This window comes from Lethenteron reissneri, chromosome 1 (genome assembly GCF_015708825.2).
Source record: "Lethenteron reissneri isolate LAM-NWPU_2019-01 chromosome 1, ASM1570882v1, whole genome shotgun sequence".
In the NCBI taxonomy this organism is placed as follows: Eukaryota; Metazoa; Chordata; class Hyperoartia; order Petromyzontiformes; family Petromyzontidae; genus Lethenteron; species Lethenteron reissneri.
This window is the reverse complement of record NC_083779.1, coordinates 4,305,724-4,321,986: the sequence shown is the minus strand read 5'-3', so window position 1 is coordinate 4,321,986 and position 16,263 is coordinate 4,305,724. Positions and strand designations below refer to the sequence as shown.

At 48.2% G+C, this 16,263-nt stretch overlaps 4 protein-coding genes across 4 annotated transcripts in view; all 4 read left to right on the top strand.

Moving 5' to 3' along the window:
- SNRPA1 (small nuclear ribonucleoprotein polypeptide A') overlaps positions 1-16,263 on the top strand; it is an 840,838-nt gene that overhangs the window by 529,053 nt on the left and 295,522 nt on the right. The gene's annotated exons all lie outside the window — the stretch shown is intronic.
- LOC133357492 (blood plasma apolipoprotein LAL2-like) lies at positions 1,816-3,811 on the top strand. Its single transcript, XM_061575492.1, has one exon. It carries the CDS (start codon positions 1,933-1,935, stop codon positions 2,506-2,508), a length of 576 nt encoding a protein of 191 aa, XP_061431476.1. The 5' UTR covers positions 1,816-1,932; the 3' UTR covers positions 2,509-3,811.
- On the top strand, positions 7,264-9,384 carry LOC133357579 (blood plasma apolipoprotein LAL2-like). The gene has a single exon (XM_061575611.1). The coding sequence runs from the start codon at positions 7,381-7,383 to the stop codon at positions 7,954-7,956; it is 576 nt and encodes a 191-aa protein (XP_061431595.1). The 5' UTR covers positions 7,264-7,380; the 3' UTR covers positions 7,957-9,384.
- LOC133357412 (blood plasma apolipoprotein LAL2-like) lies at positions 12,287-14,399 on the top strand. Its single transcript, XM_061575380.1, has one exon. The coding sequence runs from the start codon at positions 12,404-12,406 to the stop codon at positions 12,977-12,979; it is 576 nt and encodes a 191-aa protein (XP_061431364.1). The 5' UTR covers positions 12,287-12,403; the 3' UTR covers positions 12,980-14,399.

Sequence of the window (16,263 nt, the reverse complement as noted above, 5' to 3'; positions counted from 1 at the left end):
CCAGTCAATCCTCCATGGACAGCGTTGACCGTTCCCGATGGTTCCCTGTCAATCCCGGGACCACGCCTCTGATCCGGCTCCCCATTAGCTGAGGCCCCGATTGGCCAGGCCAATCACCCCTGCTAACATGCCGCGATCACGCCGAGGCCATGCTCCCTGGCTCATCCCTTATTGGCTACAAAGCAGGACCGGAAAGCCAATCCCCACGTGAACCCTCTATGGCTGTTATTACAACAACAGTATCCGGATTAAGCTAGTGCGAGGCCTGTAGCATGATGTTATAAAGAAGCCTTAAATAAATAAAAACACTAAAATATGAAAACACAAATTTTTTTACTTGTACAGTCAAGTAATTGTATTTTTTCATTTGCTATACAGCCAGATAATACGACAAATCGATCACCTTAAACACACAATCGTTCGTTAAAGTTGAAGGCGGCATAGTACTATAGTAATAGAGCAAGTGCAGAATCACTGAACCGGAATTGATAGCTTGAAGGCATTTAGCGCTGGAGGGCGACTGCCTCCAACTGCCCAGCAGCAGCAGCGTCCTTCACGATCCTCCACAGAGGTCGATCTTGACACCGCTGGTACCGCTCATCGCAAGTCCGCTCAGCTCCACGTCCTCCCGTAACCGCATCAGCTCCATCTCTTCTCTAGCCCGTGTCGTGCCCGTTTAGCCCCCTCGATCCAACGGAAAAGAACCGTTACACACATACTTTACACACACACACTTTACACACACACACGTTACACACATGTTACACACACTACCACACACACTTTACACACACACGTTACACATACACACGTTACACACACACTTTACACACACACACTAACACACACACTTTACAGACACACACGTTACACACACACTTGTTACACACACACATCTTCCAGACACACTTTACACAGCACACACACACGTTACACACACACGTGGCACACACGTTACACACACACACACACGTTACACAGATCCCCCTACAAACAAAGACAAGATCCCCCGTATAGCCTTAACAGACTGTTGGGGAAAGTGTGGAGGGAAAAAATGGAGGACCCAGAGATAAACCCACGCGACCATGGGGAGAGAGAGAGACACGCAAACTCCAAATATACAGCAGGCGTCATGGTCGTGATCGAACCCACGACCTCCTGAACACCAGGCGAGGTAGTTAACATCTTCTAGCCACCGTGATGATGATGCGAGACTCGCAAACTCCAAATATACAGCAGCAGGCGTCAGGGTCGGGATCGAACCCACGAGCTCTTGCATACCAGGCGAGGTAGTTAACATCTCACAGCCACCGTGATGATGCGGCCGGGCGTGGTGCTGGCCACCCACCCCCTTGTGCTCAGTGTAGGTCATCATAGGTGCTCACAAACAGCACTTTCCCCAAAAGGGCTGTCAAGGATATACGGGGGATCGATGCCTTGCGTGTGTGTATGCCTTTGTCTTTTGTTGCGCATGTATGCATGCATGTCTGATTATGTATGCACGAATGTCTGAACATGCATGTACGCATTCTGCACTCATCATCAAATGTACCTTGACCATGTCCTGTCAATGCAATCTCAGCTCCTCGTGTCTCCGTGTCCACAAAATTTCCTGGCTTGCTCCCGCTGGCCGGTATCCAAGCGGCAGGCAGCCAGACCTCCTCGTTCTTGTGACGGGAGCCCTCCAGCTACCACCCCTTTGGCCCGGCCCTGTATGAGGACAAGGATGGGGGTGGGTTGGGGGGAGGAGGAGGAATTGGTCAACACGTGGAGCTGGTGGACCAGCCGATCCCTATATAAGCACTCACCACCGCCACCACTCTCCACTCTTGCTCTCCAGCAGCCAACGAGACCTCCTCTCTGCACACAGACAGTTGCCACTGTCAAAGGAGAGACCGGACCACCACCAGCCCAACAACTCCAAGCGCCACCATGCTGTCGATGAAGATGACCCACGCGGCAGGCCTCCTCCTGCTCGTCCTGGCGGCCTACGTCCAAGCCGACGAGACGCAGCTGGTGCCGGCCAGTGGCAAGACGTACCTGGAGACGGCGCTCGAGAGGCTGCACAGCTACGGCGAGGCGGTCAGCGGCGACAAGGCGGACGGCATCATGACCGAGGCCCGCGAGTTCGTGGAGCAATTCATGGAGGAGTTCCAGGCGAAGGCGCTCCCCGAGGGGGTCACGACGCACAAGCTCGCCGAGGAGATGGCCGAGGCGGCCAACGCCAAGCTGGTGCCCATCCTGCAGGCGGCCAAGGCCGGCATTGAGCGCGCCACGGCCCACCTGCACGAATCGGCGCCGCTCATCATCAAGGTGCGCGGCTTCATCGAGTCCAAGCGCGGCGTGATGTGGGCCTACCTGGCGGCGCTGGCTGAGCGGGCGAAGAAGGCCAAGCTGGATGACACCCTCAAGGGCGTACGAGATGGCTTGACGGCCCTCACCATGTCCAGCCTTGGACTGATGAAGGAGGTGAAGGAGATCGCGAGCGCGCCGCCACCCGCTCAATAAGAAGTCCTGCCGAGGAGAGGGGGTCATGGCAAAGCCGTGCGTTGCTGCCACCTCCCAGGGTGGAGAAGGTTTAGTTGGTAGTGGAGCCCTTCCCCTCTTTCTTAAGTGCTGCTCTCTCTGAAAAAAAAAAGTGTGATCATTTCCTTGGGGGAAATTTTTTGTTGTTGCCCTAAATGCTTCTTCGGGTTGTTGTGTGGGACAGCTTGACGTGCAGGCGGGGATTGCCCTCCAGAGTTATCATCGAGGCCACCTGAAAAAAAATGTTTGAGCGGACTGTCGGGAAAGTTTTGGGCGGAGGTCACTTTTTTGACTGCTTGAAATGTTCTTTAAAAGTCTGCATGAATCATTTTTTTTATTGAGTTGTCCACAATTTTCACCTTCATGTGGTGTGTGGAGGTTTTTTTTTCTTTCGAGTTTGCATGTTCGATGATAATTTTAACAACAACAAAAACTTCATGATCCTTGTCATGGATTTCAGCTCGACTTCATGCTTGGATTTTGAGATTTTTTTTCATCTTTGTTTTTGGGGTATCTGCGACTAAAATGTGTGTCACCCTTTGGTAGTAGTAACGAACGAATGGACAATATCTGGTCTGCGTCCTTTGATTAATATTATGTCCGGCTCTTTTGAACCGGGGGAAAGAGATGTAACTCAAGTTAACGTTTCCAAAATTACACTCTCGCGTCTTTGAGACTTGCAAGAGGGTCGGCGTAGTTGACAAGCGCTTTGTGGGAAGTAGATTTTAGTTTGGTTTTACGAGAATGATTTTTAAGAGATCCCTTGCGCTAAACCCGTATTTTTTCTTCCCTTTACGTACTTGTGAAACGTGCAACGGGACGCATTCGTGATCGGGTGGCGAGAAAGGAGACAGCTTTACGCCTTTTTTTTGGTGGCGAACGTAACACAAATCTACAATTAGATTTGTTTTTTTTAAATATGACCGTTTCCCACCAAAAAAAAATGCTGACCACCTTAACTCTATATCTACATACACATTCGCGCGACTAATAACGAGTTAGTGGAAAATACAATGCGTGTAAAAAAATAATATAACCAGATAATAATACGCAGATTTTGCTTTGACGGTATATGTAGGAATGCCGTCATTCCAGCTCAAAATATCACCGTCGCGTTATTCCCGAGGTAACATCGAGTTTATTTTGTTTTACTTTCAAGACTTAACCCGTTATTAATCGTGCGAAATGACTTGACGATGTTTGTTCCCCCAAAATGAATTACGGTCTTTAAACACATTGTTTAAAAAAAAGTTTTATTTACGCGAGCATGCATGCCGCCCATTTCCGTTGTTGGTCAACAAGTCCAATCTCGTGTTTTGCTTTTGTCTTGCGGACACAAATAATTGTGGTGTTTAGAGCCATGACTTCATGTTCAATCCAATAAAAATTGTGATCGGTGAAAGTGAGAGATTTGTATCCATTTCATCATCGTGAACAAAAGAAATACCATTTTATACCCGCTTAAATATTTGTTGTTTTGTAAAAAAAGATACACAAACAACATACAAAGACAAAGTTCGACCCGTACAGCCTTAACAGATTGTTGTTGGCAAGTTGGTGTCAGCGTTCAAGCAACACGCCCGACCGCCTTTGTCTCCCCCACACGCTGTTGTTAATCTACGAACCAGAAACTAAACGTTTATATTTAAAGGCCGAGTCGACCTAGGAGAGACGCCGCCCTTAAGAATGCGATATCAATCGCCACTGATGTGTTTAGCCTTGGATTGTTAACGAAAGTGCCCTAAGCACTGCGCCACCGTTCACCACCATCCCATTCACACACAAAGGCTCTATACTCTTTTGTTATTTCGGTAAAGTCACGTAGGTATAAAATAAAATTAATCACGACTTAAAGCTTTCGTGACTGCAGGGATTCATCTTCTTGGTTCTTTCAGTAAAGTCACGTAGAAGGGAAATCATCAAATAATAAAAATAAAACATAATAAAATACAATTCTCACGACGTTTCGGCCACAACGCAAGCAGCCATCCTCAGGTGAAGAACAGGGCTGTCGGAAAGACATTCAGACGCTGTCTTTCCGACAGCCCTGTTTTATTATTATTTCAATTCTACTTGACTTTACCCAAAGAACCAAGAAGATCAATCACGACGTTTCGGGCGCACACACACAAGCGTCCGTCATCAGGCTGGAAAAGCATGGTCCTGCTGATCATCACCACCTAACCATGATCTATCCACGGCTGGATGACCATGCTTTCCACCTGATGACGGACGCTTGTGTGTGTGTTGCGCCCGAAACGTCGTGATTGATTGTTTATTTTCTACCTACGTGATTTTACCGAAAGAACCAAAGAGTATGGATTCCTGCAGTGACGAAAGCTTCAAATCAAGATTGTCCCCTGTGCAGTCGCTCACAATAGTGCCGGAGTAAGCTAGTGCGAGGCCTGTAGCATGATGTTATAAAGAAGCCCTAAATAAATAAAAACACTAAAATATGAAAACACAATTATTTTACTTGTACAGTCAAGTAATTGTATTTTTTCATTTGCTATACAGCCAGATAATACGACAAATCGATCACCTTAAACACACAGTCGTTCGTTAAAGTTGAAGGCGGCATAGTACTATAGTAATAGAGCAAGTGCAGAATCACTGAACCGGAATTGATAGTTTGAAAGCGTTTAGCGCTGGAGGGAGACTGCCTCCAACTGCCCAGCAGCAGCGTCCTTCACGATCCTCCTCCACAGAGGTCGATCTTGACACCGCTGGTACCGCTCATCGGCAAGTCCGCTCAGCTCCACGTCCTCCCGTAACAGCATCAGCTCCATCTCTTCTCTAGCCCGTGTCGTGCCCGTTTAGCCCCCTCGATCCAACGAAAAATAAGCGTTACACGCACACTTTACACGCACACACACACGTTACACACACACTTTACACACACACACACACGTTACACACACACTTTACACACACACACGTGACACACACACTTTACACGCACACACACGTTACACACACACACACACTTGTTACACACACTAACACGCACACTTTACACACACACTTTACACACACACACACTTTACACACACACACTAACACACACTTTACACACACACACGTGACACACACACTTTACACACACACACGTGACACACACACACGTTACACACACACACGTTACACACACATGTTACAGACACACTTTATACAGCACACACACACTAACACGCACACGTTACACACACACACGTTACACATACACGTTACACACACACGTTACGCAGATCCCCCTACAAACAAAGACAAGAACCCCACGCAAACTCCAAATACACAGCAGGCGTCAGGGTCGGGATCGAATTCACGACCTCCTGCACACCAGGCGAGGTAGTTAACATCTCCTAGCCACCATGATGATGATGACGAGAAAGAAATAGACACGCAAACTCCAAATATACAGCAGCAGGCGTCAGGGTCGGGATCGAACCCACGATCTCCTGCACACCAGGCGAGGTAATTAACATCTCCTAGCCACCGTGATGATGATGAGAGATACACGCAAACTCCAAATATTCAGCAGCAGGCGTCTGGGTCGGGATCGAATCCATGACCTCCTGAATATCAGGCGAGGTAGTTAACATCTCCTAGCCACCGTGTTGATGATAAAAGAGAGAGAGGCACGCAAACTCCAAATATACAGCAGCAGGCGTCAGGGTCGGGATCGAACCCACGACCTCCTGCACACCAGGCGAGGTAGTTAACATCTCATAGCCACCGTGATGATGATGAGAAAGAGAGAGACACGCAAACTCCAAATATACAGCAGCAGGCGTCAGGGTCGGGATCGAACCCACGACCTTCTGCACACCAGGCGAGGTAGTTAACATCTCCTAGCCACCGTGATGATGATGATGGAAGAGAGATAGACACGCAAACTCCAAATATACAGCAGGCGTCAGGGTCGGGATCGAATCCACGACCTCCTGCGTACCAGGCGAGGTAGTTAACATCTCCTAGCCACCGTGATGATGATGATGAGAGAGAAATAGACACGCAAACTCCAAATATACAGCAGCAGGCGTCAGGGTCGAGATCGAATCCACGACCTCCTGCGTACCAGGCGAGGTAGTTAACATCTCATAGCCACCATGATGATGATGACGAGAAAGAGATAGACACACAAACTCCAAATATACAGCAGGCGTCAGGTTCGGGATCGAACCCACGAGCTCCTGCATACCAGGCGAGGTAGTTAACATCTCACAGCCACCGTGATGATGCGGCCGGGCGTGGTGCTGGCCACCCACCCCTTTGGTGCTCAGTGTAGGTCATCATAGATGCTCACAAACAGCACTTTCCTCCAAAAGGGCTGTCAAGGATATACGGGGGATCGATGTCTTGCGTGTGTGTATGCCTTTGGCTTTGTTGCGCATGTATGCATGCATGTCTGATTATGTATGCACGAATGTCTGCACATGCATGTACGCATTTTGCACTCATCATCAAATGTACCTTGACCATGTCCTGTCAATGCAATCTCAGCTCCTCGTGTCTCCGTGTCCACAAATTTTCCTGGCTTACTCCCGCTGGCCGGTATCCAAGCGGCAGGCAGCCAGACCTCCTCGTTCTTGTGGCGGGAGCCCTCTTGCTACCACCCCTTTGGCCCGGCCCTGTATGAGGACAAAGGATGGGGGTGGGGGGGGTGAGGGAGGAGGGATTGGTCAACACGTGGAGCTGGTGGACCAGCCGATCCCTATATAAGCACTCACCACCGCCACCACTCTCCACTCTTGCTCTCCAGCAGCCAACGAGACCTCCTCTCTGCACACAGACAGTTGCCACTGTCAAAGGAGAGACCGGACCACCACCAGCCCAACAACTCCAAGCGCCACCATGCTGTCGATGAAGATGACCCACGCGGCAGGCCTCCTCCTGCTCGTCCTGGCGGCCTACGTCCAAGCCGACGAGACGCAGCTGGTGCCGGCCAGTGGCAAGACGTACCTGGAGACGGCGCTCGAGAGGCTGCACAGCTACGGCGAGGCGGTCAGCGGCGACAAGGCGGACGGCATCATGACCGAGGCCCGCGAGTTCGTGGAGCAATTCATGGAGGAGTTCCAGGCGAAGGCGCTCCCCGAGGGGGTCACGACGCACAAGCTCGCCGAGGAGATGGCCGAGGCGGCCAACGCCAAGCTGGTGCCCATCCTGCAGGCAGCCAAGGCCGGCATTGAGCGCGCCACGGCCCACCTGCACGAATCGGCGCCGCTCATCATCAAGGTGCGCGGCTTCATCGAGTCCAAGCGCGGCGTGATGTGGGCCTACCTGGCGGCGCTGGCTGAGCGGGCGAAGAAGGCCAAGCTGGATGACACCCTCAAGGGCGTACGAGATGGCTTGACGGCCCTCACCATGTCCAGCCTTGGACTGATGAAGGAGGTGAAGGAGATCGCGAGCGCGCCGCCACCCGCTCAATAAGAAGTCCTGCCGAGGAGAGGGGGTCATGGCAAAGCCGTGCGTTGCTGCCAACTCCCAGGGTGGAGAAGGTTTAGTTGGTAGTGGAGCCCTTCCCCTCTTTCTTAAGTGCTGCTCTCTCTGAAAAAAAAATATATACGTGAGATCATTTCCTTGGGGGAAATTTTTTGTTGTTGCCCTAAATGTTTCTTCGGGTTGTTGTGTGGGGCAGCTTGAAGTGCAGGCGGGGATTGCCCTCCAGAGTTGTCATCGAGGCCACCTGAAAAAAAATGTTTGAGCGGACTGTCGGGAAAGTTTCGGGTAGAGGCCACTTTTTCGACTGCTTGAAATGTTCTTTAAAAGTCTGCATGAATCTTTTTTTTTTATTGAGTTGTCCCCAATTTTCACGTTCATCTGGTGTGTGGAGGTTTTTTTTTCTTTCGAGTTTGCATGTTCGATGATAAATTTAACAACAAAAAAACTTCATGATCCTTGTCATGGATTTCAGCTCGAGTTCATGCTTGGATTTAGAGATTTTTTTTCATCTTTGTTTTGGGGGTATCTGCGACTAAAATGTGTGTCACCCTTTGGTAGTAGTAACGAACGAATGGACAATATCTGGTCTGCGTCCTTTGATGAATATTACGTCCGGCTCTTTTGAACCGGGGGAAAGAGATGTAACTCAAGTTAACGTTTCCAAAATTACACTCTCGCGTCTTTGAGACTTGCAAGAGGGTCGGCGTAGTTGACAAGCGCTTTGTGGGAAGTAGATTTTAGTTTGGTTTTACGAGAATGATTTTTAAGAGATCCCTTGCGCTAAACCCGTATTTTTCCTTCCCTTTACGTACTTGTGAAACGTGCAACGGGACGCATTCGTGATCGGGTGGCGAGAAAGGAGACAGCTTTACGCCTTTTTTTTGGTGGCGAACGTAACACAAATCTACAATTAGATTTGTTTTTTTAAATATGACCGTTTCCCACCAAAAAAAAATGCTGACCACCTTAACTCTATATCTACATACACATTCGCGCGACTAATAACGAGTTAGTGGAAAATACAATGCGTGTAAAAAATAATATAACCAGATAATAATACGCAGATTTTGCTTTGACGGTATATGTAGGAATGCCGTCATTCCAGCTCAAAATATCACCGTCGCGTTATTCCCGAGGTAACATCGAGTTTATTTTGTTTTACTTTCAAGACTTAACCCGTTATTAATCGTGCGAAATGACTTGACGATGTTTGTTCCCCCAAAATGAATTACGGTCTTTAAACACATTGTTTAAAAAAAAGTTTTATTTACGCGAGCATGCATGCCGCCCATTTCCGTTGTTGGTCAACAAGTCCAATCTCGTGTTTTACTTTTGTCTTGCAGACACAAATAATTGTGGTGTTTAGAGCCATGACTTCATGTTCAATCCAATAAAAATTGTGATCGGTGAAAGTGAGAGATTTGTATCGATTTCATCATCGTGAACAAAAAAAAATACCATTTTATGCCCGCTTAAATATTTGTTGTTTTATTAAAAAAAAATACACAAACAACATACAAAGACAAAGTTCGACCCGTACAGCCTTAACAGATTGTTGTTGGCAAGTTGGTGTCAGCGTTCAAGAAACACGCCCGACCGCCTTTGTCTCCCCCACACGCTGTTGTTAATCTACGAACCAGAAACTAAACGTTTATATTTAAAGGCCGAGTCTACCTAGGAGAGACGCCGCCCTTAAGAATTCGATATCAATCGCCACTGATGTGTTTAGCCTTGAATTGTTAACGAAAGTGCCCTAAGCACTGCGCCACCGCTCACCACCATCCCATTCACACACAAAGGCTCTATAGTCTATACTCTTTGGTGATTTCGTTGAAGTCACGTAGGTATAAAATAAAATCAATCACGACTTAAAGCTTTCGTGACTGCAGGGATTCATCTTCTTGGTTCTTTCGGTGAAGTGACGTAGAAGGGAAATAAAAAAATAAAAAAAATAAAACAATAAAATACAATTCTCACGACGTTTCGGCCAAAACGCAAGCAGCCGTCCTCAGGTGAAGAACAGGGCTGTCGGAAAGACATTCAGATGTTGTATTTCCGACAGACCTGTTCTTCACCTGAGGACGGCTGCTTGCGTTGTGGCCGAAACGTCGTGAGAATTGTATTTTATTATGTTTAATTTTTATTATTTTATTATTTCCCTTCTACGTGACTTTACCGAAAGAACCAAAGAGTATGGATTCCTGCAGTCACGAAAGCTTCAAATCAAGATTGTCCCCTGTGCAGTCGCTCACAATGTAATAAACCTTCTTGAGACGGCTTCCGGAATCTGTCCTTTTTATTTTCAACTTCCACAGTTACACTTTACACACACACTCTACGTTGCTGGCAGACAACGGAGAGAGGGCAGACTTCCCGCCAAGTCCCCACCGCGCACGTGGCACCCAGAGCCCCCGTATGCGCGTGACTCCTGCTCTTCTCGTTCCAAAGTCTGCTCTCGACTCCTCTCTCTCTCTCTCTTAATCCCTTCGTCACGTGGTACCCCCCAGTCAATCCTCCATGGACAGCGTTGACCGTTCCCGATGGTTCCCTGTCAATCCCGGGACCACGCCTCTGATCCGGCTCCCCATTAGCTGAGGCCCCGATTGGCCAGGCCAATCACCCCTGCTAACATGCCGCGATCACGCCGAGGCCATGCTCCCTGGCTCATCCCTTATTGGCTACAAAGCAGGACCGGAAAGCCAATCCCCACGTGAACCCTCTATGGCTGTTATTACAACAACAGTATCCGGATTAAGCTAGTGCGAGGCCTGTAGCATGATGTTATAAAGAAGCCTTAAATAAATAAAAACACTAAAATATGAAAACACAAATTTTTTTACTTGTACAGTCAAGTAATTGTATTTTTTCATTTGCTATACAGCCAGATAATACGACAAATCGATCACCTTAAACACACAATCGTTCGTTAAAGTTGAAGGCGGCATAGTACTATAGTAATAGAGCAAGTGCAGAATCACTGAACCGGAATTGATAGCTTGAAGGCATTTAGCGCTGGAGGGCGACTGCCTCCAACTGCCCAGCAGCAGCAGCGTCCTTCACGATCCTCCACAGAGGTCGATCTTGACACCGCTGGTACCGCTCATCGCAAGTCCGCTCAGCTCCACGTCCTCCCGTAACCGCATCAGCTCCATCTCTTCTCTAGCCCGTGTCGTGCCCGTTTAGCCCCCTCGATCCAACGGAAAAGAACCGTTACACACATACTTTACACACACACACTTTACACACACACACGTTACACACATGTTACACACACTACCACACACACTTTACACACACACGTTACACATACACACGTTACACACACACTTTACACACACACACTAACACACACACGTTACAGACACACACGTTACACACACACTTGTTACACACACACATCTTCCAGACACACTTTACACAGCACACACACACGTTACACACACACGTGGCACACACGTTACACACACACACACACGTTACACAGATCCCCCTACAAACAAAGACAAGATCCCCCGTATAGCCTTAACAGACTGTTGGGGAAAGTGTGGAGGGAAAAAATGGAGGACCCAGAGATAAACCCACGCGACCATGGGGAGAGAGAGAGACACGCAAACTCCAAATATACAGCAGGCGTCATGGTCGTGATCGAACCCACGACCTCCTGAACACCAGGCGAGGTAGTTAACATCTTCTAGCCACCGTGATGATGATGCGAGACTCGCAAACTCCAAATATACAGCAGCAGGCGTCAGGGTCGGGATCGAACCCACGAGCTCTTGCATACCAGGCGAGGTAGTTAACATCTCACAGCCACCGTGATGATGCGGCCGGGCGTGGTGCTGGCCACCCACCCCCTTGTGCTCAGTGTAGGTCATCATAGGTGCTCACAAACAGCACTTTCCCCAAAAGGGCTGTCAAGGATATACGGGGGATCGATGCCTTGCGTGTGTGTATGCCTTTGTCTTTTGTTGCGCATGTATGCATGCATGTCTGATTATGTATGCACGAATGTCTGAACATGCATGTACGCATTCTGCACTCATCATCAAATGTACCTTGACCATGTCCTGTCAATGCAATCTCAGCTCCTCGTGTCTCCGTGTCCACAAAATTTCCTGGCTTGCTCCCGCTGGCCGGTATCCAAGCGGCAGGCAGCCAGACCTCCTCGTTCTTGTGACGGGAGCCCTCCAGCTACCACCCCTTTGGCCCGGCCCTGTATGAGGACAAGGATGGGGGTGGGTTGGGGGGAGGAGGAGGAATTGGTCAACACGTGGAGCTGGTGGACCAGCCGATCCCTATATAAGCACTCACCACCGCCACCACTCTCCACTCTTGCTCTCCAGCAGCCAACGAGACCTCCTCTCTGCACACAGACAGTTGCCACTGTCAAAGGAGAGACCGGACCACCACCAGCCCAACAACTCCAAGCGCCACCATGCTGTCGATGAAGATGACCCACGCGGCAGGCCTCCTCCTGCTCGTCCTGGCGGCCTACGTCCAAGCCGACGAGACGCAGCTGGTGCCGGCCAGTGGCAAGACGTACCTGGAGACGGCGCTCGAGAGGCTGCACAGCTACGGCGAGGCGGTCAGCGGCGACAAGGCGGACGGCATCATGACCGAGGCCCGCGAGTTCGTGGAGCAATTCATGGAGGAGTTCCAGGCGAAGGCGCTCCCCGAGGGGGTCACGACGCACAAGCTCGCCGAGGAGATGGCCGAGGCGGCCAACGCCAAGCTGGTGCCCATCCTGCAGGCGGCCAAGGCCGGCATTGAGCGCGCCACGGCCCACCTGCACGAATCGGCGCCGCTCATCATCAAGGTGCGCGGCTTCATCGAGTCCAAGCGCGGCGTGATGTGGGCCTACCTGGCGGCGCTGGCTGAGCGGGCGAAGAAGGCCAAGCTGGATGACACCCTCAAGGGCGTACGAGATGGCTTGACGGCCCTCACCATGTCCAGCCTTGGACTGATGAAGGAGGTGAAGGAGATCGCGAGCGCGCCGCCACCCGCTCAATAAGAAGTCCTGCCGAGGAGAGGGGGTCATGGCAAAGCCGTGCGTTGCTGCCACCTCCCAGGGTGGAGAAGGTTTAGTTGGTAGTGGAGCCCTTCCCCTCTTTCTTAAGTGCTGCTCTCTCTGAAAAAAAAAAGTGTGATCATTTCCTTGGGGGAAATTTTTTGTTGTTGCCCTAAATGCTTCTTCGGGTTGTTGTGTGGGACAGCTTGACGTGCAGGCGGGGATTGCCCTCCAGAGTTATCATCGAGGCCACCTGAAAAAAAATGTTTGAGCGGACTGTCGGGAAAGTTTTGGGCGGAGGTCACTTTTTTGACTGCTTGAAATGTTCTTTAAAAGTCTGCATGAATCATTTTTTTTATTGAGTTGTCCACAATTTTCACCTTCATGTGGTGTGTGGAGGTTTTTTTTTCTTTCGAGTTTGCATGTTCGATGATAATTTTAACAACAACAAAAACTTCATGATCCTTGTCATGGATTTCAGCTCGACTTCATGCTTGGATTTTGAGATTTTTTTTCATCTTTGTTTTTGGGGTATCTGCGACTAAAATGTGTGTCACCCTTTGGTAGTAGTAACGAACGAATGGACAATATCTGGTCTGCGTCCTTTGATGAATATTATGTCCGGCTCTTTTGAACCGGGGGAAAGAGATGTAACTCAAGATAACGTTTCCAAAATTACACTCTCGCGTCTTTGAGACTTGCAAGAGGGTCGGCGTAGTTGACAAGCGCTTTGTGGGAAGTAGATTTTAGTTTGGTTTTACGAGAATGATTTTTAAGAGATCCCTTGCGCTAAACCCGTATTTTTTCTTCCCTTTACGTACTTGTGAAACGTGCAACGGGACGCATTCGTGATCGGGTGGCGAGAAAGGAGACAGCTTTACGCCTTTTTTTTGGTGGCGAACGTAACACAAATCTACAATTAGATTTGTTTTTTTTAAATATGACCGTTTCCCACCAAAAAAAAATGCTGACCACCTTAACTCTATATCTACATACACATTCGCGCGACTAATAACGAGTTAGTGGAAAATACAATGCGTGTAAAAAAATAATATAACCAGATAATAATACGCAGATTTTGCTTTGACGGTATATGTAGGAATGCCGTCATTCCAGCTCAAAATATCACCGTCGCGTTATTCCCGAGGTAACATCGAGTTTATTTTGTTTTACTTTCAAGACTTAACTCGTTATTAATCGTGCGAAATGACTTGACGATGTTTGTTCCCCCAAAATGAATTACGGTCTTTAAACACATCGTTTAAAAAAAAGTTTTATTTACGCGAGCATGCATGCCGCCCATTTCCGTTGTTGGTCAACAAGTCCAATCTCGTGTTTTACTTTTGTCTTGCAGACACAAATAATTGTGGTGTTTAGAGCCATGACTTCATGTTCAATCCAATAAAAATTGTGATCGGTGAAAGTGAGAGATTTGTATCCATTTCATCATCGTGAACAAAAAAAATACCATTTTATACCCGCTTAAATATTTGTTGTTTTGTAAAAAAAGATACACAAACAACATACAAAGACAAAGTTCGACCCGTACAGCCTTAACAGATTGTTGTTGGCAAGTTGGTGTCAGCGTTCAAGCAACACGCCCGACCGCCTTTGTCTCCCCCACACGCTGTTGTTAATCTACGAACCAGAAACTAAACGTTTATATTTAAAGGCCGAGTCGACCTAGGAGAGACGCCGCCCTTAAGAATGCGATATCAATCGCCACTGATGTGTTTAGCCTTGGATTGTTAACGAAAGTGCCCTAAGCACTGCGCCACCGTTCACCACCATCCCATTCACACACAAAGGCTCTATACTCTTTTGTTATTTCGGTAAAGTCACGTAGGTATAAAATAAAATTAATCACGACTTAAAGCTTTCGTGACTGCAGGGATTCATCTTCTTGGTTCTTTCAGTAAAGTCACGTAGAAGGGAAATCATCAAATAATAAAAATAAAACATAATAAAATACAATTCTCACGACGTTTCGGCCACAACGCAAGCAGCCATCCTCAGGTGAAGAACAGGGCTGTCGGAAAGACATTCAGACGCTGTCTTTCCGACAGCCCTGTTTTATTATTATTTCAATTCTACTTGACTTTACCCAAAGAACCAAGAAGATCAATCACGACGTTTCGGGCGCACACACACAAGCGTCCGTCATCAGGCTGGAAAAGCATGGTCCTGCTGATCATCACCACCTAACCATGATCTATCCACGGCTGGATGACCATGCTTTCCACCTGATGACGGACGCTTGTGTGTGTGTTGCGCCCGAAACGTCGTGATTGATTGTTTATTTTCTACCTACGTGATTTTACCGAAAGAACCAAAGAGTATGGATTCCTGCAGTCACGAAAGCTTCAAATCAAGATTGTCCCCTGTGCAGTCGCTCACAATAGTGCCGGAGTAAGCTAGTGCGAGGCCTGTAGCATGATGTTATAAAGAAGCCCTGAATAAATAAAAACACTAAAATATGAAAACACAATTATTTTACTTGTACAGTCAAGTAATTGTATTTTTTCATTTGCTATACAGCCAGATAATACGACAAATCGATCACCTTAAACACACAGTCGTTCGTTAAAGTTGAAGGCGGCATAGTACTATAGTAATAGAGCAAGTGCAGAATCACTGAACCGGAATTGATAGTTTGAAAGCGTTTAGCGCTGGAGGGAGACTGCCTCCAACTGCCCAGCAGCAGCGTCCTTCACGATCCTCCTACACAGAGGTCGATCTTGACACCGCTGGTACCGCTCATCGGCAAGTCCGCTCAGCTCCACGTCCTCCCGTAACAGCATCAGCTCCATCTCTTCTCTAGCCCGTGTCGTGCCCGTTTAGCCCCCTCGATCCAACGAAAAATAAGCGTTACACGCACACTTTACACGCACACACACACGTTACACACACACTTTACACACACACACACACGTTACACACACACTTTACACACACACACGTGACACACACACTTTACACGCACACACACGTTACACACACACACACACTTGTTACACACACTAACACGCACACTTTACACACACACTTTACACACACACACACTTTACACACACACACTAACACACACTTTACACACACACACGTGACACACACACTTTACACACACACACGTGACACACACACACGTTACACACACACACGTTACACACACATGTTACAGACACACTTTATACAGCACACACACACTAACACGCACACGTTACACACACACACGTTACACATACACGTTACACACACACGTTACGCAGATCCCCCTACAAACAAAG